The 26,106-nt window shown below is 45.4% G+C and overlaps 2 protein-coding genes across 5 annotated transcripts in view; one reads left to right on the top strand and one right to left on the bottom strand.

Moving 5' to 3' along the window:
• Positions 1-3,151: 3,151 nt before the first annotated feature.
• On the bottom strand, positions 3,152-17,336 carry LOC148116526 (membrane-spanning 4-domains subfamily A member 8-like). Of its 2 annotated transcripts, none has more exons than XM_087881492.1 (7): positions 17,055-17,114; positions 15,570-15,817; positions 14,718-14,840; positions 14,480-14,536; positions 7,910-8,044; positions 6,420-6,533; positions 3,152-3,955 (listed from the first exon to the last, which is right to left on the bottom strand). In XM_087881492.1, exons 2-7 carry the CDS (start codon positions 15,783-15,785, stop codon positions 3,842-3,844), a joined length of 759 nt encoding a protein of 252 aa, XP_087737618.1. In that variant the 5' UTR covers positions 15,786-15,817; positions 17,055-17,114; the 3' UTR covers positions 3,152-3,841. The 2 variants fall into 2 exon arrangements, with proteins under 2 accessions (XP_087737618.1, XP_087737619.1); XM_087881493.1 differs by lacking the exon at positions 17,055-17,114 and adding an exon at positions 17,208-17,336 and having other exon boundaries at positions 3,427-3,955.
• Positions 16,994-26,106, top strand: part of LOC117667066 (membrane-spanning 4-domains subfamily A member 15-like) — a 20,906-nt gene continuing 11,793 nt past the window's right edge. Inside the window, exons 1-2 of one of the 3 annotated variants that reach the window (XM_034420236.3) lie at positions 16,994-17,101; positions 25,598-25,839. In XM_034420236.3, the coding sequence (XP_034276127.2) occupies positions 25,630-25,839 (210 nt within the window). In that variant the 5' untranslated portion in view covers positions 16,994-17,101; positions 25,598-25,629. Of the gene's footprint in view, positions 17,102-24,640; positions 24,946-25,597; positions 25,840-26,106 lie in introns of those variants that run through there. The other 2 variants (XM_034420237.3, XM_034420235.3) reach the window with 2 other exon arrangements.

Here is a 26,106-nt window from a genome sequence, read left to right as displayed (position 1 = left end):
TGGAAACCACAGAGGCCGCTGAAACATCTGGACCGCATCGTTTAGCCAATAAGCAGATGCCAAAGGCAAATCCTCTCTGTGTAGAGGCAAAGTTAGGATGGGTAAATCTATTACGTTTCCTTTTGCACTGATTTAAACTGAACATTTGCTTTTTGGGGTTGACGCCTCCCTACTATACATTTCTGCTCTATTGGAGAGTCCCCCCACTTCTTTCACGATGTATGTTACACGGGAGCGCCCTCTGGAGTCTTGAGCCTCCTATTGCTATTTGGTATTGGCCTGTTCTACGGACGTCTATAGGGGTGTGGAGGGCAGGTCGCTTCAATGTTATAATCAGTGTTTTAGAGGGGGAGACGGCTTGTGACCTCCCTCCCCCTCCATGAGCTACGCTATTCCCAGATGTCATCTTTTTAAAAAGCAGCTTGCCGTTATCTCTTTTAGATCTCTTTTAGATCTCTTCTAGATGCCAAGATAACTTCCCTATATTATGATTGGCTTTGCAGTCTTTAATTCAATTCCTAGCAATTCATTTCAAGGGGAAATTAGACAGGTGTTTCAATCTATGGGATAATAATCAGCTGCGAGTGTGGCAGGTCCAGTTAGCTGACACACTATAGCAATAGCACTTAGACTTATATACCGCTTTACAGTGCTTTCCAGCCCTAAGCGGTTTACAGAGTCAGCATATTGCCCCCAACAATCTGGGTCCTCATTTTACCCACCCCGGAAGGATGGAAGGCACAGTCAACCTTGAGCCTGGTGAGATTTGAACTGCCAAATTGCAGGCAGCTGGCAGTCAGCATAAGTAGTTTGCAGTACTGGTCACCAACCAGTACTGGCACACCCAGGTGAAGGAGCTGCTCCGGGATGACCAATGGGCCACTCCTGTGACTAGAGCTCTGAAATATGGGACCGGCCAGGCATCTTATGGTGGGGCTGGAAATCTTCACCATAGAGGGAGGAATGTGCAACTTGCAACTTTGTAGGAGGTGCAATGTGCAAGGAGTAGTGCAGCCCCGGCTGGCTGTAATGAGGTAATGGTGCTGTTGCAGCAAGGGGGCTGTTTGCAGCGCAGGTGGGCCAAAGCATCCAGTGTCGGCAATCCACGGCTTTTTTGTCCCCCTGCTGTGGCTTCCTGTCAGCTGAACCAACCACTGGATAGTCCCACGCCTCACTCTCCCCTCCCACTCACTCCTCACCTGGTCTGAGAAGGGAAGGGAGGGGAATGGAGATTTGCTCCATATTCCAGAGCCGGAGTGAAGCTTCATCTCTTATTGGATTTTGCGGGCGTTTCTTCCGGCCCTTGTTGGTGCTGCGCAACTGGGAGATGCACGACTTCTTCTCCACTCCAAGACACTGGCTGGCCCTTGAGTTGAGAGAGAGAGAGAGAAAGAGAGAGGGGGGGGGAGAGGGAGAGAGGAGAAAGAGATGAGAAAGAGAGATTCAGAGAGAGATGAGAGTTATAGAGAGAGAATTACAGAGAGAGGAGAGAGAGAGAGATGAGAGAATGAGAGATGAGAGAAAGAGGAGGAGAGAGATACAGATGGATACAGAGAGATGAGTGATACAGAGAGAGATGAGAGAGATGTCTCTCCTCTCTCTCTGTAACTCTTTCTCTTTCTCATCTCTCTCTCATCTCTCTTTCTCTCTCATTTCTCTCTGTATCTCTCTCTGTATCTCTCTCATCTCTTTCTCCTCCCTCTCTCATCTCTCTTTCTCTTTCTCTCTCATCTCGCGGGCCAGCCAGTGTCTTGGGGCAGAGAGGAAGTTGCACATCTCCCAGTCGTGCAGCACCAACAAGTGCCAGAAGAATCCAGCAAGAGATGAAGCTTCACTCCCGCTCTGAAATATGGAGTGAATCTCCATCCCCCACTCTTCCCTTATCAGGCCAGGTGAGGAGTGGGAGGGGAGGGTGATTGGCGGGACTAGCCACTGGTGGATTCAGCCAACAGGAAGCCATAGCAGGTGGATGAAAGAGCCAAAGATTGCTGACACCTGTTGATTCGGCCTGTCTGCATCACAGCACTTCCTGTAAAGTTGCAAGTTGCACCTTCCTCCCTCTACGGTGGAGTTTTCTAGCCCCACCATGAGCTGCCTGGCTGGTCCCATATTTCAGAGCTCTAGTCACAGGACTGGCCCATTGGTCATCCTGGAAGAGCTCCTTCACCTGGGTGTGCCACGGATCACCAAAATTTTCTTGCAGACCACCACCAGTTGGTGACCTCTGTTCCAGAGCTGTAGTTACAGGACTGGCCATTGGTCATGGCAGAGCAGCTTGGACATGCTGCAGACCACCAAAATTTTCTTGTGGACCACTGGTTGGTGACCTCTGTCTTGGAGGAATCATTAGAATCAGGCCCGAGACTCATAGAGAAATTAGAGGAATATGGAGAGGTTGCTGGATATGGGACAGATCACCCCCACCTCATACTGGTACATGGGGAAAAGACATGCCCTGAAAATAAGGCCTAGCACTTCTTTCTGAGCGCAAAAGAAAATATGACCGGGTTTTATTTTTGGGGAAACATGCTATGTTGTCTAGTATGAGGTGGTAGAATAGGAGGGCTTCTCCTAAAATTTAGTATCATTTCTACAAGTTTGAGTGTATTCGGTTCAAGATTGTTCGGGCTGCACCACAAGGCTAGTTGTTCAACTTCCCATCTGTATGCAGATTCATCAAAGAAAGGAAGTAAGAGTGAGATCAGTTCAACTGAGCTAGATTATATGCAGGATACTGCCTATCAATTTAAACCTCAAAAACTGTGCAAATGTACATTTTGTACACCTGTAAAATCATTGCAGGAGTCAAAATTTTCACCATTTTCAAATTTTCTCTGCATTCCAATTGAGTCTCTTGGAGCATATACAGTACCAGGGATGGGCAACTCTGGCACCTTTAGGAACTGCAGACTTCAACTCCAAGAATACCTGAATCAGCCCTGCAGGCTCAGGAGTCAAAATCCACAGGTAGCAAAGGGATCATAGTTGCCCACATCTTAAATATACCCTCCCTAAAAGTATGAATGGCTTTGATTTTGAAAGTGGATGTTTACACAACTGTAAACCCTTCAAGGATACAGCTAATGAATGTGTTTACAGCTTCCCATGTTGGAGATGGATGATAGTAAAATAAAAAAATAAAAAATAGCAATTTGCATGGAATCTGTTTTCATCAGCTTAAGTGCCCTAACAATATGGAATATTTTAGTTATATGCAAACTTCTTCTGTTTTGAGATCACAGTGATTGTGCAACTACTATTACAGGTAGTTCTCAATTTACAACTGGTCATTTAGTAACCATTCAAATTCACAACAGACTTGAAAAAAAGTCACAGGTAGCAGCCTCCCCATGGTCATGGGATCAAAACTGAAGATGCTTGGCAACCAGCATGTATGTATGTATGACAGCATGCTACGGTGGGGGATTATTATTTATGACCTTCCCAGTTGGCTTTTTAAAAGTCAATGTGGGAAACCAGATTCATTTAAGGACCACATGAGTCACTGAACAACCAGAACAATTCACTTAACAACAATGGCAAAAAAGGCCATAAATAAGGCACAATTACCTTAAGTGCCTCGCTTAGCAATGGATCTTCTGGTCCAAATTGCAGTCGTAAGTCAAGAACTACCTGTATTGTATCAATTACATGTTTTAATTTTAGTAGCTGTTTTTCTTCACAGTCATTATGAAATCACTATTACAGGTAGTTCTCAACTTACAACTAGTTATTTAACCATTCAAAGTTGCAACAGACTTTTAAAAAATGGTCATGGGATTGCTTCTCCTGAAACCTCTGTTGCCAACCATTTTCAGATTTTCTTCCTTGTGTTCTTGTTTTACTGAGATTTGGTAACCATGTTATCGTAAGTCGGTGGTGAAGGAGGAGGATTTGGTTCATCTGCGACTTCTTCACCTCCGATGACTTGGTAAGGCACAAGAAGCACCGTTGGCTGTAACAGAAAAGAATAATTAATACAAAAAAATACGCAGGGACACATCTGTTACTCTAGGTGGGAGGAATAGATTCTCCAGTTGTGTGTTTTTAACTCTGATGCTGGCAGTCTCACCAACAGGCTGAAATCCTTGATAGCTCAAAGTCCTGATAGAGAATTCTTTAAAACTATAAATTAACAGGCAAATGGTGGGCATTTAAGTAACTTTTCCTGATCAAATCTGCCAGCTTTATGCCAACATTCAGAGAATGTCTGCTCAGGATCTCCCACCTACCAATCAACAGGTCTGACAGGAAAACAAACCCCTCCACCCCACCCCACTGAGTGTTCCCTGTATGGAATAGATGCCCTTCTGAAATAAAGTTGGTACCAACTGAGATGGTCCTCTGGAAAGTGGTGAGTGGTAAGAGAAGTCAACTGGCTTCTTCTGAGGACCTCTGAGGACTGGTTTTATTTTGTACTTTAGTTTTTATTGCAGTTTTATATTGCTTATATTTTACGTTTCTGTATTCATATTGTTGCAAATCTAGGGTCTAGTTTAATTGAGGACCAAATAAATAAACAAACAAACAAACTTATGATTTATTCACAAATGCTCTCTGATTATTAACTTATTTTAACAATTTCAAGGCCCGAAGAAGATGCATTTCCCTCCAGGGGAAGTTACTTTTTTGGTTTCTATAATGGATTCAATCAGCAGTGCTATGAACTGATACAGGTAACGATAAAGAAAAATTTTTGGAGCTCAGGGCTGAAATAAGGGGACCTTGATTGAAATAAGGGGATCCTGAGCTTGGTTGTTTTTTCGCAGATGTTTTATTACCCAACTAATAAAACTGGTGATGTTACCTAGTTTGAGTAATGAAACATCTGCAAGAAACTAACTAAGGTAGAGAGCACCATGGACCCCAAGACAGGCATCTCTGTATGCTGGTTTAGCTGCCTACAATATTTTTAGAGTTCTTCTGTTTTGTCAGGCCCAATCATATTTACCCCTTTCAGTCTTTCTTCTGTCCCATTTTCTCCCTCTCAAATTAATCGAAAGCCGTGATGGTGAACCTGTGGCATGCATGCCAGAGGTGGCACAGAGAGCCCTGGTGAGCATGTGCACCGGCCAGCTAGTCTTTGCGAGTGCTGGAGCACCGGAAACCCAAAGACCAGTTGGTCGGTGCACATGCATGCGCCAGCCACCTGGTCTTTGGGTTTCCAACACGCACATGAGTGCTGGCCAGCTGGTCTTCGGGTCTCTGGAACTGTGGCGCACACGCGTGCCTGCACGCACACACAAGCACATTCTGGTTTGGGCACTCAGCGCAGAAAAGGTTTGCCATCCCTGATCTAAAGCATTTCTGAAAGGTTGAGAGTATGTTTCTCATTGGTACAAAAGGAAGCTAATTGTCATTTCTGCCGAACAAGGGACGGGCATGGCTTTCCCACCCATCACCAAACTTGCCAATTCAGAATGTAGGTACGTGGTTGGTAATTCAATTGTTTCCAATGGATTTTTTTTCAAAGGCCTTTATAATAGTGCTGTTAGAATCTCTTTATTATCACATCTATATTTGGAGACCTTAGGCAGCATATGGTAGTCATGTATTCAGCTGTTGTCTGAGGTTTAAAAATAATGTTATTTTTTTAAAAATGGTAGCATTGTGGGAAAATGTGATCAAGTGACAGATACTTTAAATTAATGTAGTTACACACTAAAGTAACAATATTTAGAATTGAGTTCTCGAAAATGGAGACATCAACTTCTGCATCACTGAATTATAAAGAGACTACACAAACTGTGTTATATTCATGACATTCACTCTCTAGCCAAACAGAAGCTGGGAAAAATTTCCATCTTATTTATTTATTTATTTATTTATTTATTTATTTATTTATTTATTTATTTATTTATTTATTTATTTGTTTGTTTGTTTGATTTATATGCCGCCCTTTTCCGGAGACTCAAGGCGGCTTACAATGCATTAAGCAATAGCCTTCATACTTTTGTATATACCTGCTTAGTAGGGCTTTCGCCCCCCTCCCAAAGCGGTGTTCTTTTTTACACAAAGTCAGCTTATTGCCCCCACAAACCGGGTCCTCATTTTACCTACCTCGAAAGGATGGAAGGCTGAGTCAACCTTGAGCCTGGTGAGATTTGAACTTGCAGTAATTGCAGGCAGCTGGTGTTACTTAACAGTGCATTAGTCTGCTGCGCCACCAAGGCTCTTATTAATCATATGCAGAAGCAAATCACAGGGTGTTGGATCAGAATTCAAACCTCTCCTAGTTATAAAGCTTATTGGGTACCCTGAGTAGCCAATCTCACCTACTGTTCAGGGTAATAGCAAAGAAACAACCAAAAGGTCAGGTTAGGTGAAGTGCAAATATAAAGAAGAAAAGTGGACAATCTTCTTTACATTCTTTAACAATGAGAACTGCTAAAGCTAGTATCAAAGTATCAAATAGTTACCTGGTCATCCCTACAGCAAGTTGCCTGGCAGCCGAAATGAGCCAGTGAAACAGCGATGCAAAATTCCAGCAGGCTGAACAAGAGCAACACACTGGAGAGGCCATAACCAACACTCTGTAGACATGTGGAAAGATAGCTTTAATCTGCTGAGAAATTAATGCAATGGTATGTATTTTATTTTACTGAATGTGCTAAACCATTAAAAGGGACTCTCAGCTGCTTCCTTGAGAAACACTGGGAGGAACAATTGTATTGGGAAAAACAAAGACACTGTACAGGTAATCCTCGATTTAGAATCACAATTGGGACGAGATTTTCCACTGCTAAAGAAAGTGATTGTTAACTGAGTCATGAGTAATTCTACCTTTTCTGCCACTGTTGTTAAGCAAATCGGTGCAGTTAAGAGACTCATACGGTTGTTAAGTGAATCCACCTTCCCCAATCCCGCTGCCTTTGCTGATCAGAAGCTGGCTGGGAAAATCGCAAAGGGGATGCTGCAACTGTCCTAAATAAATTGCTAGTAGCCAACTCCCCCAATTTTGATCATGTGACTCTGGGGACGCTGCAACGGTCGTAAATGCAAGGAGCGGTCATAATTTTTGAGTGCCATTAAAACATTGGTCAGTAAATATATAATTGTAAATTGAATAATTGTAAATTAATTGTAAAGACTACCTGTACAGCCTTTGTGATCTGAGAAAAATGCATCAGGGAACATTAGCATCTCTTATGTTTTGCAATATTCTAAAGGGAAGTATTCTCACTGTTGAAATAAATAGATGTAATTTGCTTGCTGTCCATTTCCCAATAGGAAACATAGAGGGCCTGTTTTCCTGCTGCCTGGAGAGAAGTAATAGAGGAGAGAGTCTAGGGAGATTCTCAGTCATCCAGGCCATGGTTGTCCCAAAGGTGCTTTTCCAAGACACAACTGGACTTTCTTGTTTTCCTGTGGAGAAGTTTCACCTCTTTTCCAAGAAGCTTCTTCAGCTCTGACTGGATGGTGGGGAATGGAAGGATTTATACTCCTTGCAGACAGCTGGTCATTTGCATCCTTTTAGACAGTTGTTGAGGCCACCATCTAGTCAGAGCACTCTCCTTTGTTTTTCACTTCCTAAACCCTACTGTAAAACAATCAATTTTTTACACTGTACAGAGACAGTGTCAAATAATATGTATAAAACACATTTAGACATATTTTTTTTAAAAAAAACCCTCCCCACCAAATAAATAAACTGGAAAAGAAAGAAGAAATCTACAAAGTCCTACTCACTTTGTACCTCAATGACCAGAAGATTGATTCCCCTGATTGAACAAATATATTTTAAAAAGCATTCAAATGAAATAGCACTTGTGTTTTTGTGACTTAGACCTATTGAAGAAAAGATTTTCAAACAAAGCTCAAAGGATTTGGGGTATATTTCCTGTATATATATTCTCCTTTAGAATTCTGCACATGAAGCCAAAATTTAAGACCAGATTGTTTTACTTACAAGTAAACTATCATTGTCATATCGATGGTAATTTCTTATAAAAGCACGATTGAAGATCAGCTCACATAGGTACAGGATGATACCAGTTAATGCCATTACAGCACTTGTGATGTTCAGTCCTACACTAGATTTCACCTGAAACAGCAATACACCAGAAAGAGAGAAATTACAGTTACGGTGTCACTATGTTACAGCATAGGTTTATGCAAAGCATTAAAACAATTAGCTAGTAAAAACAGTGACAAAATTCAATCTATGTGGGTGCTTAATGCCACATAACCAGTGGTGGGATTCTGCCGGTTCTAGGGGGTTCGGCCGAACCCTTTGTTAAATTGCTGGCTCGCCCCGCCCCTTGCCCCGCCCCTGCGCACTACTATTTATTGCCAATAAATGGGGCGAGCGAGCCAGCAATTTAACAAACGGTTCGGTGTTTTTTTGCAATTTATTGGCCCCGCAACACACCGGACCGTTTTTTAAATTGCTGGCTCGCCCACCCCTCACCCCGCCCCACCACTATTTATTGGCCAGGCAGCACACCGAACCGTTTCTTAAATTGCTGGCCCGCCCGGCACCCACCCCTCACCCCGCCCCACCACTATTTATTAGCCTCCCTCGCTGTGTTGCAAAGCAGCAGAACAGGCAAGTACAGCCGAGTGCTGCCCTCGGGGAAGCGGGGCTGGGAAAGGTGGTTGACCTGCGGCCGCCCGGCTACCGGCCGCGGCCTACCCTTTTTAAAAATGTAAGAGCAGAATCTTGGTGAACTGGACAGGATAATAAAATTATATTTTGGCTTTTTTTTGATTCGTGATCTCCATGGTGGGGGTAACCAGCGAGGCACTTGGGTGGAGGTAGCCCCACCCAAGCCTCGTTGGCCACGCCGGCTACCCCCGCCGGCTACCCAAGCGCCTCGCCGGCTACCCTCGCCCAAGTGCCTCGCCGTTTACCTCCAAGCAAGCGCCTCGCTGTTTACCTTCACCCAAGCGCCTCGCTGTTTACCTTCACCCAAGCGCCTCGCCGGCTACCCCAACCCAAGCGCCTCGCCGGCTACCCCAACCCAAGCGCCTCGCCGGCTTCCTCCACCCAAGCGCCTCGCTGGCTACCCCCACCCAAGCACCTCACCATTTACCTCCAAGCAAGCGCCTCGCCGTTTACCTTCACCCAAGCGCCTCGTCGGCTACGTCCACCCAAGCGCCTTGCCGTTTACCTCCACCCAAGCGTGTTGCCGCCTACCCCCACACAAGCGCCTTGCCGTTTACCTCCAAGCAAGAGCCTCGCCGGCTACCCATACCCAAGCGCCTCGCCGTTTACCTCCAAGCAAGCGCCTCGCCGTTTACCTTCACCCAAGCACCTCGCCAGCTACGTCCATCCAAGCGCCTCACCGTTTACCTCCACCCAAGCGTGTCGCTGGCTACCCCCACCCAAGGACCTCGCCGTTTACCTCCAAGCAAGCGCCTCGCTGTTTACCTCCACCCAAGCGCCTCGCCGGCTACGTCCACCCAAGCGCCTCACCGTTTACCTCCACCCAAGGTAAACGGGTGGACGGTGGGGGTAGCCGGCGAGGTGCTTGGTTGGAGGAAGCCGGCGAGGCGCTTGGGTGGGGGTAGCCGGCGAGGTGCTTGGGTGGAGGAAGCCGGCGAGGCACTTGGGTGGACGGTGGGGGTAGCCGGCGAGGTGCTTGGTTGGAGGAAGCCAGCGAGGCGCTTGGGTTGGGGTAGCCGGCGAGGTGCTTGGGTGAGGGTAGCCGTTGAGGCGCTTGGGTGGAAAAAGCCGGCGAGGCACTCGGGTGGGGGTAGCCGGTGAGGCGCTTGGGTGGAGGAAGCCGGCGAGGCACTTGGGTGGACGGTGGGGGTAGCCGGCGAGGCGCTTGGTTGGAGGAAGCCGGTGAGGTGCTTGGGTGGGGGTAGCCAGTGAGGCGCTTGGGTGGAGAAAGCCGGCGAGGCACTCGGGTGGGGGTAGCCGGCGAGGCGCTTGGGTGGAGGAAGCCGGCGAGGCACTTGGGTGGACGGTGGGGGTAGCCAGCGAGGCGCTTGGTTGGAGGAAGCCGGCGAGGTGCTTGGGTGGGGGTAGCCAGTGAGGCGCTTGGGTGGAGAAAGCCGGCGAGCCACTCGGGTGGGGGTAGCCGGCGAGGCGCTTGGGTGGAGGAAGCCGGCGAGGCGCTTGGGTGGACGGCGGGGGAAGCCGGCGAGGCGCTTGGGTGGACGGCGGGGGAAGCCGGCGAGGCGCTTGGGTGGACGGTGGGGGAAGCCGGCGAGGCACTTGGGTGGACAGTGGGGGTAGCCGGCGAGGTGCTCGGGTGGGGGTAGCCGGCGAGGCGCTTGGGTGGACGGTGGGGGTAGCCGGCGAGGCGCTTGGGTGGACGGTGGAAGAAGCCTGCGAGGCGCTTGGTTGGAGGCTTCCTCCACCCAAGTGCCTCGCTGGCTTCCTCCACCCAAGCCTCGTTGGCCATGTGGCCGCCAGCTACCCTACCCCATCCACTCGTGGAGGGGCCGATCGAACGCTTCTCCTGGGTCTTCGTAGCAAATTCTAATGCCGCCGAGAGCAGCTCCCGAAAAAACTTACTGGCCGGTCCTGATTGGACGGCACGTGACGTTGAGGCTAAGCTCCGGGTATGGGTCAAAGTGAAGTCCAAGAGCCTTGGTAGTACAGGGGTTTAAGGCACCCTGTTATTAAGCTGGTTATTAAGACCAGCTGCCTGCAATTACTGCAGGGTTCGAATCTTGCCAAGGCTCAAGGTTGACTCAGCCTTCCACCCTTTCTAAGGTAGGTGAAATGAGAACCCAGTTTGTGGGGGCAATAAGCTGACTTTGTATAAATATACAAAAGGATGAAGGCTATTGCTGAGCACATTGTAAGCCGCCCTGAGTCTTCGGAGAAGGGCGGCATATAAATCAAATTAAAAAAAAAAAGTCGTGCAGGTGCGTGTCTTGCTGTGGTTGTGGGGAGGTTGCTCCCCTGTCACGGGTGGTGCCAGTGCCAAGCACCAAACTCCCGGACCCCCTCGGGAAAGGAAGGGTCGTCGGCAGAAGCAGAGACTCGGCAAGGCAGAAGGGGCGGTGTTGGCAACTTGTTGCACACTCTTAACTCTGTTGTGGTAATGTTGGCATTATATAGTTGTATATTGAGAACTGATCATAGCTAGATTGAAGAAAAAAAGACATAACACTATTCCCTGTTTTGTCAGACACTAAAAGGCGTTTTCTACCTGTTGCCCATTTTGTTACCTAAAATATTGCCAGATATGTTCTGAAGAAGCTATTTGTAAGCTCCAGAGTTTTCTGTAAAAGCAAGGTTACCATGTTACCTATTCTTCTGAACAAATATCTTTCAAGGATAAACTTGGTAGGAATACATTCCACAGACAATATGCTTTTAAAAGCAAGACTGAGCTTGCGATGAATGTGTGGTTGATTTCCATTGCTTTAAATTATTCTAATTTTAGAGTATGTGGCAGTATTCTAAAAAATGGTGGATCTGCCCCTTTTTTTCTGCAGTTTATTTAAACCAAATTTACTGTTATCATAAGAGCTGCACTGTAGAACAGCTTCAATGCATTCCAGAACCTCTGGTTGCAGAGCTGTTCCATTGGAACAGCTGAATAGGGCAGATATACTGTATGGATTAAGTTAAAAGGCGGGATGAGTTTTTTGTTACTCTGAAAAGGGGCTACCAGATGACTCCTGAGTTTTGTCTACTGTTAAAAAGGACATTTTGAACAATAAGGGGACACTATTTACAAATTGTTTTTAACTTTACTCACATGAGAACTTGAAGCATTTTGCAAATCCTCACAGATACTCTATAGAGATGGTGCTTCAGGCACAAACAACACAAGAGCTTATTTTCTTTCAATACAAAATACATCATAAAAGTAAGCAAGGAAAGGTGAATATACAGTCAATCCTTGATTTACAACCAGCATTGGGACCATAATGTCTATGACTAAGCATTGTGGTTGTTAAGTTTGTTGAACCTGATTTTATGACTTTTTTTGCAGAAGTTGTTAAATAAATCACCATGGTCATTAAGCAAATCTGGCTTCTCCTATTGACTTTGCTTGCCAGAGATCTCCTGGGAAGGTTGTAAGTGAATTCACATTCTTCAATGCCATCAGAACTTTAAATGGTCATTAAATGAATGGTCATAAGTTGAGTACTTGAATAAGGTGCATAAGAAAACTGCATGGGGCAGCCATGTAAAAATGTATCTGCCTAATGTGGACATCATAATTATCCAGACTTCATTTTGTGAAAAAACCCTTTAGATCTTCAATAATGGACTGTAATAAAAAGATAATTTTCCATTGGCCTTGGGGGAAAATATGGAAAATCGGAGATAAAAATCAGCTACAGTAAAACTGGTTTTTTTGGAGTAGGAATTAGCTTACTGCTATGATATCAGAAAATCTAATGTAAAAGTCACAGAGCTGACAATAGCTACATTTCCTCTTAAACAGTTTTCCATTACTATTCTGCTATTGCTGAGTAAGTAGCGGCTTGGTGAAACGAGGCCTTATCTGCCAGGAACAACATTTATGCTCCACACCCTGCCCTTTGAGCCATTCCTGTTTCAATGACAACTATGTTCAAACTCATGACTAGAATAGATACTATTTGGGCCAATTTTCCCTCTAGGTTGAGTGTTTAAAGTTGCAGACCCCTGACCTACCCCACCCCATTGCTTCACCTTGCAGCCAGCCCTGTAGGCCTGCGCCCACCTCCCACCTGGGCAGCAACAGCCTACCTATCCTGGTTATATCACCTTGCCCTGCAGCAGGTCCAAACGCCCACCTCGGACTGCCTCCAACTGCTTCAGCAGCAGAAAAGGTAAACACAGTCAGGTGCCCCCTTGTTTAATTTTAAATTTATTTATTTTATAAAACTTGTGTAGCTACGTATAGTTTTTATTCATATTGTAAAACTTGTATAGTTTTGAATAAATAGTTTTTATTCATATTGTAAAACTTGAATGGTTTTGAATAAATAGTTTTTATTCATATTGTAAAACTTGAATGGTTTGTATAGTTTTTCATTCATATTGTAAAACTCGTAACAAAATCTAGTTCTGTGTACTTCTTATTCTTAAGTATTAAATACTTATGAATAAACAACCTTTTGGTATATCTTTTTTATATTTAAAACAGTAATTGGGGAAAAGAAATGATGTCGAGTTGGCCACGCCCACCCAGTCACATGGGCACCTAGCCACACCTACCCAGTCACATGGCCACCTAGCCATGCCCACCCAGTCACATGGTCACTTAGCCACACCCACCCAGTCACATGGTCACTTAGCCACGCCCACTTAGCCACGCCCACAGAACCTGTTGTTAAATTATTTGAATCCCACCACTGCACATAACCAGTCTGTGGTGAAACCAGACAACATCCACGGAGATCATAGGAATCAAACAGCAGCAATAACAGGGTTTTCCACAATGGAAAGGCAACTGCCACAATTCATTTGAGGGCTTTTCTAACGCTATCAAATCCCTTCTTTCTGTTTCTCTTTCTAGATGTCAGCCTCCATCGAAGGCCAGGTGGGTAACAGTGACAGGAAAACTGGTAAGGATTATTCATCCTTAACATTTTGGTTAAAGAAATCCCACAGTTTATTCCAGGACATGACAAACTCTAAGCATTAAATGTTAACCTATGCAACATTACAGAGAGGCAACAAGAGAGGTGGGAATAGAGAAACCCTTGGAGCCAGTAGTGAGAGTACTAAAAATTTAAAAATTCCTCTTTTTTCAGTTCATTCCTTACAGGAATGTCGTGTTTTTCCATTAAGATGGATGTTTTTCTTCTCTTGAATTCACAGAGTGTTCCTTTACAAGACAAAAACATTTCTATGTTGCTATGAATACACTTTAAACCAAAGAGAGACAGAGGGAAAGAATGCAATGCAGGAGGGCTACCATCAGCTCTCTCTTTGATTCCCAGAGGGATTCCCACACATGTTCCATACTTTTACTCCTAATACACTGGCTCCTTTCTAATGTTGCTTTCAGGTAGGAATACTTCTGAAACTGGACCCCGTCAAGATGGAGGAGGAGGAGGAGAAGGAGGAGGCGGCATGTGGGAGGTTTGGTTCAAGACTAGAGAACTCAAGAAGACACTTTTGCTCAGGACTAGCACCATTACTATTATTTATATTACTACTAATTATTATTACTAGTAGTAACTAGGAAAGCTCTGGCAGAACAAACACCCATATCACGGTCATTGGCTTCTCTCTGGCTTCTCTTGTTTTTGCAATGGTACTATTAGGACCTGCAGTGTTGCAGGTTGCACATCAGGAAAGGAACTTGGCAAGAAGCCCATCACAAAATGGGGACCAGGGGAGGCTCTAATTCTGGATGGTTCAACATTCTCTACTGTTGGGGTAGGCAAAGCTTGGAAGCAAAAGTTGATCAAAGAAGGAAGTAGGTGGGGCTTTTGAGTTTGCTTCTATTCTCAAATGTTGATTTAAGACTGAGCAGTATCTGAAGACAATAGAAAATATAAAGAGTGCTAATGAGTGAGTATGAAGAAACAGCATAAAAGAAATTAAAATGCTATACAGCTTTCTCACCAAAGCACAATTTGGACGGTTCGCAACTGATACACACAGTGATCCAGAAGAAATGAACTATGAAAAAAGAAACAGAAAAATATTTTTGTCTACTAGAAATATCAATGAAAAAAAAAATCAGAAAAATCTGGCACCCATGAGAAGCCAGGAAGATTCCCATGCAAACAGGACTTTTATATGTATGCCGTAATCATTAATACCATGGTGCATGGCTGAATAGGAATTTGCATATACTTACAACTATTCCTCCCCAAAAGGGGTAACCTAAAAATCCAGAAAAGGTAATATACTTAGCAGAAAGGAGACAAAATGAGATAGCCCCAAAGCCAATGTGGATCAGCCCAATCACGATCTGAATGGCCTAAGGAAGGAAAACACACAAAATAAGACGAATTGATTATCTTAATTTGAGCAAGAGAAACATTCTAATTTGTTAGCACCCCAGGAAAAGCATCACTTTCTATCCATCTTTGAAAGGTCCTTCAAAGGAGTTGGGAGTTTCTAAGCTTGCAGTGCAGGTGTTGACCCAAGGCCTGGTTTCCTATGGTGACAAATCCAAATGGGGAGAAGGGAAAGATTGGGACACCATTGTCACTATGGACTGGACATTTACTACAGATTATGATCTAGTTTGACCCTCAGTGGGACTGCTTTTGTCAGGAAGGAGGTCTGTAAGAATATCATGATGGGCCTTTGAGAGAAAACTGACACCTCTTACTACAGACTCCTCTGCAGGAGGAAGTTGATCATGGTCATAAGCACAAAGTGACTTCAACCAGCTTGGGCTGGAGCCAATCCGTGACCAGGTTCTTCTGGAGAAATGCCCAACAGTTGCACTTCTCAGAGGGAAGGGAGAAAAAGAGATCTGGCTGAAACCTTGGCTGAGCTCCACTTTCTCAGTTAAAGAGCAAAGCAAAAGAATGCATATATTTTGTAGAAACACAAATGAATCTACCAGGAAGAACAGAGGTTTCTGGAATATATTCCCGAACCAAGCAAAGTTCCAGGACTTCAACATGGGGCTCTCAGGTCTCTACATAGCTCTAAAACCTTAATGGATTCAAACAGGCACAGAGCAATGCATGCGTACCCCAAGCACTTTGGGCTCAGCATTGAAGAACCTCTCCAAAGGACCCTTTTGTGGGACTTGCTGAGGAGCACTGGTGGGAATTCCAAGTTGCTGAGTTCCATACATAGGATATGGAATTGCTCCAGATGCCTGAGGAGCAATACTGGGCAATCCGGGGGTTGTTTGGATCATGTTTGCTCCATTAGAGGGGAGGAAAAGTGTGGTTTCACTGGCCATTCTTGCTGGAAGTGTTGCCACAACTAAATTACCTGCAAACAAACAAGTGAGGAAAAGTTAATGTCTTAACATCAAGGAGGTAGATTCTGATCCTTCTCCTTAATCTCACTTTGTGAGATAACATTTGCCTGCTGTAAAACTGAAGAAGATTGCCAGAAGGCTTCAGGGAGCACAGTAGTAAAAACATACAATTTTCTCAGGGATAGAAATCCTTCCTTTCCCCACCATTCAGCCACAACCAAAGAATCTTCTTGGTTGAGAAGCAAAACATTTTCAAGGAAAAAACCCCAAATACTCCAGTTGCCTTTTGGGACAACCATTACCCTAGAGCAGGGGTAGGCAACTGTGGCCCTTTTACAACCTGTGGACTTCAACTCCCAGAATTCCTGAGCAAGCTGGCTCAGGAATTCTGGGAGTCAAAGTCCACAGGTTGTAAAAGGGCCACAGTTGCCCACCCCTGCCCTAGGCCTAGAGGGTTGAGCATCTCCATAGATATCAGCGAGAAAAGGTTAATCAGAACATGGAGAACATGCTTATATTAGCTTTTTCAAGGCAAAAGGTCTCTTTCTCATCTTAGTATCACCTCAGATCCACCAAGCCAAATGTCATTTCTCATTTGGGCATGGTTTTATTGTACTTGCTGGATGATCATGCTGATTGACACCTTCCAGCAAGTACATTCTGATTTGGAGATAAGTTACTGGGAAGGACACAAGAGTCGGGATCTGTATCCCACCTTTGCTTCATTGATGTGGGGAGGTTTCTTATCAGAACACAACTGGACCACCGCCTGAGTTTTCTAACAAAATTCCCGACAACCCCAGAAAGCAGTGAAGCGATTCAGTAAAGTCCCAACTGCCATCGACCTCTAATAAGGCTCCGGATTTCTAAAACTCTGACCAAAGGGCCCGAATCAATCCCACCAGTTAGAATTTGTACAGACTTTAAGAGGAAGCTACTTCCTTCTTGAGCTGTATTAATTGGAAGTCAACGTTAAGCGAAAACTGACCCATCCACCCTCCTCTTTAAACGGTGAACTTCAAATACTGAATCATTGTAAGTTTACACGGCGCCTTTGCGCGTATTGGGCACTTCCATCACGGCAAACTTCCCTGTCCGCTAATTCTCCCCTGAGATCCTCCCGTCTAGAAGACTTGCAGTGGCTGAGAAGACCGCGATGGATGGCTGCAGGGGACAACCGGCAGGCACGGGACGGTCCACATATTAATTCCATATTAATTTTTAAAAAATTAACGAGAAACTACTCACGACAACCGCTCAAGACGAAGCACACGGAAGCCTCAGGAAAAACGAAAGTAAGATAACAGGGAAAAGTGGTGGGCGGAGTTCCGCTGTCTACTAAAAGGAGGGATTTACTCAGAGCTTAATCGAGGACTCGAGGAAAAAAATCTTCTTTCTTACCTTTTAATTGTTGCAATAAATAACAGTTTGGGGTCAGGAACTTTCTGCTTGTTCAGAGATGAGAGGGAAACTGTCCAAGTTTATAAAGTCCTGTCATTCCCAGACTAAAACGAATGACTGAACTCAACCTCATCCCTCGGCGTCTCCTTCGCTTCCCTCTTTCTCCCAAAGTACGCAAGTCCCGCGCTTGGAGGGGCTCATTTTCAACCCCTCGGAGGCTTCCCCAATCTTTGCAGGAATCGCCAGAAATAAAAAGAAGGGGACGCGCATTGCGATCACAGCCTCTCCATGTCCCCCCCCCCACCCCCGTAAGTAGCCCTCGTCCAGCGGAGGATTCTTTTCCCCTCCTTTCCCTCCACCGGCGCTCTCTGTAGCTTTCGGGTTGCTCTTTTTTGCGCTTGAACAGGCAAAGCCGCAGCGGCCTGAAGGGGAGGCTGGAGGGATTGAATCCCAGCCTCCGATTGCGCTCCTTGCGAAACTCTCCCTGGAAACCACAGAGGCCGCCGAAACATCTGGACCGCATCGTTTAGCCAATAAATAGATGCCAAATCAAATCCTCTCTGTGTAGTGGCAAAGTTAGGATGGGTAAATCTATTACGTTTCCTTTTGCACTGATTTAAACTGAACATTTGCTTTTTGGGGTTGACGCCTCCCTACTATACATTTCTGCTCTATTGGAGAGTCCCCCCACTTCTTTCACGATGTATGTTACACGGGAGCGCCCTCTGGAGTCTTGAGCCTCCTATTGCTATTTTGTATTGGCCTGTTCTACGGACGTCTATAGGGGTGTGGAGGGCAGGTCGCTTCAATGTTATAATCAGTGTTTTAGAGGGGGAGACGGCTTGTGACCTCCCTCCCCCTCCATGAGCTACGCTATTCCCAGATGTCATCTTTTTAAAAAGCAGCTTGCCGTTATCTCTTTTAGATCTCTTTTAGATCTCTTCTAGATGCCAAGATAACTTCCCTATATTATGATTGGCTTTGCAGTCTTTAATTCAATTCCTAGCAATTCATTTCAAGGGGAAATTAGACAGGTGTTTCAATCTATGGGATAATAATCAGCTGCGAGTGTGGCAGGTCCAGTTAGCTGACACACTATAGCAATAGCACTTAGACTTATATACCGCTTTCCAGTGCTTTCCAGCCCTAAGCGGTTTACAGAGTCAGCATATTGCCCCCAACAATCTGGGTCCTCATTTTACCCACCCCGGAAGGATGGAAGGCACAGTCAACCTTGAGCCTGGTGAGATTTGAACTGCCAAATTGCAGGCAGCTGGCAGTCAGCATAAGTAGTTTGCAGTACTGGTCACCAACCAGTACTGGCACACCCAGGTGAAGGAGCTGCTCCGGGATGACCAATGGGCCACTCCTGTGACTAGAGCTCTGAAATATGGGACCGGCCAGGCAGCTCATGGTGGGTCAGGAAATCTCCACCATAGAGGGAGGAATGTGCAACTTGCAACTTTGTAGGAGGTGCAATGTGCAAGGATTAGCGCAGCCCCCGCTGGCCATAACAAGGTAATGGTGCTGTTGCGGCAAGGGGGAGTTTGCAGCGCAGGTGGACCAAAGCATCCAGTGTCGGCAATCCAAAGCTCTTTTGTCCTCCTGCTGTGGCTTCCTGTCAGCTGAACCAACCACTGACTAGTCCCACGCCTCACCCTCCCCTCCCACTCACTCCTCACCTGGTCTGAGAAGGGAAGGGCGGGGAATGGAGATTTGCTCCATATTCCAGAGTGGGAGTGAAGCTTCATCTCTTATTGGATCTTGTGGGTGTTTCTTCCGGCCCTTGTTGGTGCTGCACAACTGGGAGATGCACGACTTCCTCTCCACTCCAAGACACTGGCTGGCCCGTGAGATGAGAGAGAGAGAAAGAGAAAGAGAGAGAGAGAGAGAGAGACAAGAAAGAGAGATTCAGAGAGATTTGAGAGTTATAGAGAGAGAGTTACAGAGAGAGGAGAGAGGAGAGAGGAGAGAGAGATGAGAGAATGAGAGATGAGAGAAAGAGGAGAGAGAGAGGAGAGAGTAATACAGATGGATACAGAGAGATGAGAGATACTGAGAGAGAGATGTCTCTCCTCTCTCCTCTCTCTCTGTAACTTTCTTTCTCTTTCTCATCTCTCTTTCTCTCTCTCTCATCTCTCTCGGTATCTCTCTCTCTTTCCCTCTCATCTCTTTCTCCTCCCTCTCTCATCTCTCTTTCTCTCTCTTTCTCTTTCTCTCTCTCATCTCATGGGCCAGCCAGTGTCTTGGGGCAGAGAGGAAGTTGCACGTCTCCCAGTCGCGCAACACCAACAAGCGCCAGAAGAAACACCTGTGAGATCCAGCAAGAGATGAAGCTTCACTCCTGCTCTGAAATATGGAGCAAATCTCCATTCCCCGCCCTTCCCTTATCAGGCCAGGTGAGGAGTGAGTGGGAGGGGAGGGCAATTGGCGGGACTAGCCAGTGGTGGGTTCAGCCAACAGGAAGCCACAGCAGGTGGATGAAAGAGCCAAAGATTGCTGACACCCATTGCTTTGGCCCGCCTGCACCGCAGCACCTCCTGTAAAGTTGCAAGTTGCACGGTGGAGTTGCACTCCCTCTACGGTGGAGTTTTCCAGCCCCACCATGAGCTGCCTGGCTGGTCCCATATTTCAGAACTCTAGTCACAGGACTGGCCCATTGGTCATCCTGGAAGAGCTCCTTCACCTGGGTGTGCCGCGGATCACCAAAATTTTCTTGCAGACCACCAGTTGGTGACCTCTGTTCCGGAGCTCTAGTCACAGGACTGGCCATTGGTCATGGTAGAGCAGCTCGGATGTGCTGCAGACCACCAAAATTTTCTTGTGGACCACTGGTTGGTGACCTCTGTCTTGGAGGAATCATTAGAATCAAGCCCGAGACTCATAGAGAAATTAGAGGAATATGGAGAGGTTGCTGGATTAAAAATAAATAAGGAAAAACCAAAATGATAGTTAAAAATCTTCCAAACAGAGGGATGAATTAATAAAGAAAATGAAAATCCAGATAGTGAAAAAAGTGAAATAGGAATATATCTAACAGCAAGATGTACAACAATTAAAGAGGACAGTTATACAAAATTAATGCATCAAATTAAGCTGGATATGGAGAGATGGAAAAGCTTGCAACTTTCTATGATGGGTAAAATACCCACAATAAAGATGAACATACTGCCGAAGATACTTTTTTTATTCCAAACAATAGCAACAAAACTAGAGAAAAAAAATATTTTGATGAGTTAAATAAAATAATGTTGAAATTCATTTAGGAAGGAAAAAACCGAGAATAAAACTGAAACTAAGGCAAGACTGGGAATTGTATTACCAAGGAGCTGCACTCACGTGGGTGAAAGAGTGGATAACTTTGAGGCATAGAAGACTATTATTATTGGAGGGTCATGACCTTCAACTAGGGTGGCTTGTGTTTCTCTGGTATGGGAGAAATACGGCACATTGATATTTCTAAAGACATTATGTTTAGAAATACACTGTTATCAGTGTGGGACAAAATTAAACAACAAAACTATAGGGAAATACCAGTATGGGTCTTCACCTTAGAAGCAAATCTTATAAATATGAAAAAAAATTGTTTCTTATAAAGATATATTAAATGAGAATGGTGAATTGAAAACCAGATTAGAACTAAAAAACCAAGGGGTGGAATTAGAGTGGTGGTCGTACCTGCAGATACAATCGTGTTATGTGAAAGATGTGAAAACATGGGGGTTTTATAGAGAACTAACAACATTGGACAAGATATTAGTGGGAAATGATGACGAATTGGTCAGGATATTAGACAATTATCTATTAAATTATAAAATGGAAGAAGAACAAGTTAAAGAAACGATGATAGTATGGGCCAAAAACTTTGGATATAATATAGATTTGGATAAAAGGCAGAAGCTTTGGGATAGAAACCGGAAACTGACATTGGCTACATCATATAAGGAAAACCTCTATAAAATATTCTATAGGTGGCATCCGCCCCTGGCAAGATTGGCTAATGATCAGACAACGTATAGATTTTAAGCCAGAATTGTTTCTGTTAGGCATTATATCAGATGGTTATGACAAAGGGACAATATATCTAATATTACATCTCTTGACCGCAGCAAGAATTTATATGCGCAGCAGTGGAAGAATGAAAACACCCCTTCAGAGGATGAGACGATAAGGAAGATATTACACTGTGTGGAAATGGATAGACTAACGCTAAAAATAAAAGATAAAGGAGATACAGAATACTATTCAACATGGAATAGATTCTATTAATGGTTAGAAACACGAGGTAAAAGTTGGAATGCGAAAGTATCAGGTTAGGTGGACATGGAAAGAGATATTATTTTTAATATCGATATAGGAATGTATTAGAATGATAGATAAGTTGACATACTAGAATATGATGGTCAGAAACTATTGTACAACACTAGCACTGTTGTTCTGTTTTTTACTTTTGTTTTATGGTAAGTGAAATGCCAGAACAATTACACTGTAGTCAATATATTCATATGTAAATAATAAAAATATATCTAAAAAAAAAAAAAGAATTGGCTAGTCTAGAGAAATGAAGATGAAATTCAAATATTTTGGCCACCTAATGAGAAGGACGGACTCACTGGAGAAGAGCCTAATGCTGGGAACGATTGAGGGCAAAAGAAGGGGACGGCAGAGAATGAGGTGGCTGGATGGAGTCACTGAAGCAGTCGGCATGAGCTTAAATGGACTCGGGGCGGATGGTAGAGGACAGGAAGGCCTGGAGGAGCGTTGTCCATGGGGTTGCGATGGGCTGGACATGACTCCATGACTAAAAACAAGTTTAGAGAAAAGAAGGACTAGGGGGACATAATAGCAGAATTCCAGTATTTGAGAGGTTGCCACAAAAAGGATGGGGTCAATTTATTTTCCAAAGCACCAAAAGGGAGGACAAGAAACAATGGGTGGAAACTAATCAAGGAGAGAAGCAACCTGGAATTAAGGAGAAACTTCCTAGCAGTGAGGGCGATTAACCAGTGGAAAAACTTGCCTTCAGAAGTTGTAAGTGTATGTTAAGATTTACCATTGATTTCTCTCTGCCTCTCCTTTATTTGCATTGTTATCCTGACATGGCACTGTCTTTTCAAATACACTGCTCAAAAAAAAATAAAGGGAACACTTAAACAACACAATGTAACTCCAAGTCAATCACACTTCTGTGAAATCAAACTGTCCATTAGGTAGCAATGCTGATTGACAATCAATTTCACATGCTGTTGTGCAAATGTAATAGGCAACAGGTGGAAAGCGTAGGCAGTTAGCAAGACATCCCCAATAAAGGAGTGGTTCTGCAGGCGGTGACCACAGACCACTTCTCAGTTCCTATGCTTTCTGGCTGATGGTTTGGTCACTTTTGAATGCTGGCGGTGCTGTCACTCTAGTGGTAGCATGAGACGGAGTTTACAACCCACACAAGTGGCTCAGGTAGTGCAGCTCATCCAGGACGGCACATCAATGCGAGCTGTGGCAAGAAGGTTTGCTGTGTCTGTCAGCGTAGTGTCCAGAGCATGGAGGCGCTACCAGGAGACAGGCCAGTATATCAGGAGACATGGAGGAGGCCGTAGGAGGGCAACAACCCAGCATCAGGACCGCTACCTCCGCCTTTGTGCAAGGAGGGACAGGAGGAGCACTGCCAGAGCCCTGCAAAATGACCTCCAGCGGGCCACAAATGTGCATGTGGCTGCTCAAACAGTCAGAAACAGACTCCATGAGGGTGGTATGAGGGCCCAACGTCCACAGGTGGGGGTTGGGCTTACAGTCCAACACCATGCAGGACGTTTGGCATTTGCCAGAGAACACCAAGATTGGCAACTTCGCCACTGGTGCCCTGTGCTCTTCACAGATGAAAGCAGGTTCGCACTGAGCACATGTGACAGAAGTGACAGGGTCTGGAGACGCCGTGGAGAACGTTCTGCTGCCTGCAACATCCTCCAGCATGACTGGTTTGGCAATGGGTCAGTAATGGTGTGGGGTGGCATTTCTTTGGGGGGCTGCACAGCCCTCCATGTGCTTGCCAGAGGTAGCCTGACTGCCATTAGGTACCGAGATGAGATCCTCAGACCCCTTGTGAGACTATATGCTGGTGCGGTTGGCCCTGGGTTTCTCCTAATGCACGACAATGCTAGACCTCATGTGGCTGGAGTGTGACAGCAGTTCCTGCAAGATGAAGGCATTGATGCTATGGACTGGCCCGCCCGTTCCCCAGACCTGAATCCAATTGGGCACATCTGGGACATCATGTCTCACTCCATCCACCAACGCCACGTTGCACCACAGACTGTCCAGGAGTTGGGGGATGCTTTAGTCCAGGTGTGAGGAGATCCCTCAGGAGACCATCCACCACCTCATCAGGAGCATGCCCAGGCGTTGTAGGGAGGTCATACAGGCACGTGGAGGCCACACACACTACTGAGCCTCATTTTGACTTGTTTTAAGGACATTACATCAAAGTTGGATCAGCCTGTAGTGTTTTTTTCCACTTTAATTTTGAGTGTAACTCCAAATCCAGACCTCCATGGGTTGATAAATTTGATTTCCATTGATAATTGTTGTGTGATTTTGTTGTCAGCACATCCAACTATGTAATGAACAAAGTATTTACTATGAATATTTCATTCATTCAGATCTAGGATGTCTTATTTTTGTGTTCCCTTTATTTTTTTGAGCAGTGTATAAAAATACAAAAAAAAGAAGAAGTTGTAGGTGCTTCGTCAGTGGAGATTTTAAAGAAAAAAACTGGAACTTGTCTGACATGGTATAGGGTCTCCTGTTTGAGCAGGGGGTTGGACTAGAAGACCCCCAGTCCCTTCCAGTTCTATTCTAATTAAAGAGAAGCAGCTTCCTTTTAAGGGATGTAAAAATCCCAATTATGTTCTTAATTTGGGCTATTGGATCAAGGTTTAGAAATCCGGAGGGCCGCTAGATGTCCATAGCATTTGGGACTTTGCTGTATCACTTCTTTCTGGGGTTCTCCATATTTATTTATTTTTTAAACCAGGCTGATGCTCTAGTTGTGTTCTGATAAGAAACCTCACCGCATCCGAGAAACAAAGCTGGAATACAGATCCCTGCTCTCATGTCCTTCACAATAACTGGTTCTGTCCAAATCAGTATGAGCTAGCTGGAAGATGGCAATCAACATGATCTTCCATGCCCCATGCCTTTAGATCCAACTGCCACTAACAGGACAGGAGGGACATTACAATAAAACTTTGTCCACGTGGAGAGATTCCATTTAGCTGGGTGGATCTGAGATGGCGCTAGGATTTAAAAGAGCCATTTTGCATGGGAATGGAAGCAAAAAGACAGCCCTTCTCCTTCTTCATGGTTAACTTTTTCTTCCTGAGAAACCTGTGTGCTTCCTGATCCCTTCTGGCAATCTTCCGCTGTTGGAAGGGAATGTTCTCTCACACAGCGGGATGAAGGGAACAGCGGTTCGCCGCCTGCCGGATCCAAGGGTTCCGGGATGCCAAGAAGGCGGAGAGATCGCCCAGAAATTTGAGAGGAAGGGGCGGTAGAGAGGGTGAAAAGTTTAAAAGGGGAGGATTTGACGGGAAAAGAGGAAGGAAGGAAAAGGAGGGAGAGAACTGAGGGGAAGGAGAGAAGCGAAAGTGAAACGGGGGGGGGAAAAAAAGAGAGATACGGGAGCGGCCACGGAGAAGAATAGGGGCGCAGGAAGAGCTGCCGGGACGATCAGAGAAAGAGAAAGGCAAGCGGGGAAATAGTAGCTGAAACAAAACCGGGATAGAGCGGGGGTGGGGAGGGGGGAGAGGCCGGGAAAGCATAGGACCGGGATAGGAGAAGAGAGAGAATAGCGAGAGGGGGAGAAGGGCTTATCTGCTTGTACTATCACCGATCTCACCGCCTGGCCCATGCTTTGGTGGGGCTGCATGAGAGCTCAGCGAGGCAAGTGAGGGGGAGACAGTGGAGCCAAGAGAGCCGGAGCAATGTAGGCCAGCTGAGCTGGGCCAGAAAGCGATCAGCTGAGTGGCGGCCACGAAAGAGCTGAGGCTGGAGTGGGAGAATGGGCGACCGGGAGCTTGGTTGCTGAGCGAGGAGGACGACTTGGTGGGAGGAGAGAGGCGAGCACAATAGGCCGGCAGCCGACGGGGCTAAGACAGTGGGAGAGCCCGAGTGCCTGGAGAAAGGGCCAGAGGGGACTTTTCGGGAATGGAGCTACACATGATTTAACTTTTCCTTCCTGAGAAAGTTGTGTGTACTTAACTATTCTCCTTCCTGAACCCTTCTGGCAATCTTCTGCAATTGGAATGTTATCTCATAAAGTGAGATTAAAGAGAAGGACCAGATTTTTGCCTCCTTTATGTTAAGTCATGAGCATTTCCTCACTTGTTTGTTTGCAGGCAATTTAGCTGTGGTAATACTTCCAGTAAGAATGGCCAGTGGAAATGTAATTCCCTCTAATGGAACATGCATAATCCAGACATCCCAGGGGTTCCCCGGTGTTGCTGTTCAGGTATCTGGAGCAATACCAAATCTTCAGTACAGAGCTCAGCAACTTGGAACTTTCACCAGTGCTCCTCAACAAGGTCCCCAGAAAGGCCCTTTGGAGAGATTCCTCAATGCTGAGATGAAAGTACTTGGGGTAAGCATGTTCACAATGTACCTCTTTGAAGTCCATTAAGGTTTTACTGCTATGTAGAGACCTGAGAGCCCCACTGTTGGATCAGGAATCTAATAATTTAAATGAAAGTCTTGAGGGAACCTATGTGCACAGTTAGCTCAGCAGGTCTTCAGGGTCCTGCAAAGTCCCCCAGGAGACACCCAACATCCCTGAGGGAGCACCCAATCTCCTTGGAATGGAAAACCAAGGGAGGTGGCTGACTGTTTCTGTACTTCTTTGTCTTATCTA

The sequence above is a fragment of the Pantherophis guttatus genome, chromosome 1 (assembly GCF_059756535.1).
Source record: "Pantherophis guttatus breed Tessera chromosome 1, ASM5975653v1, whole genome shotgun sequence".
Taxonomy (NCBI): domain Eukaryota; kingdom Metazoa; phylum Chordata; class Lepidosauria; order Squamata; family Colubridae; genus Pantherophis; species Pantherophis guttatus.
This window is presented reverse-complemented; position numbering and strand designations above follow the sequence as displayed.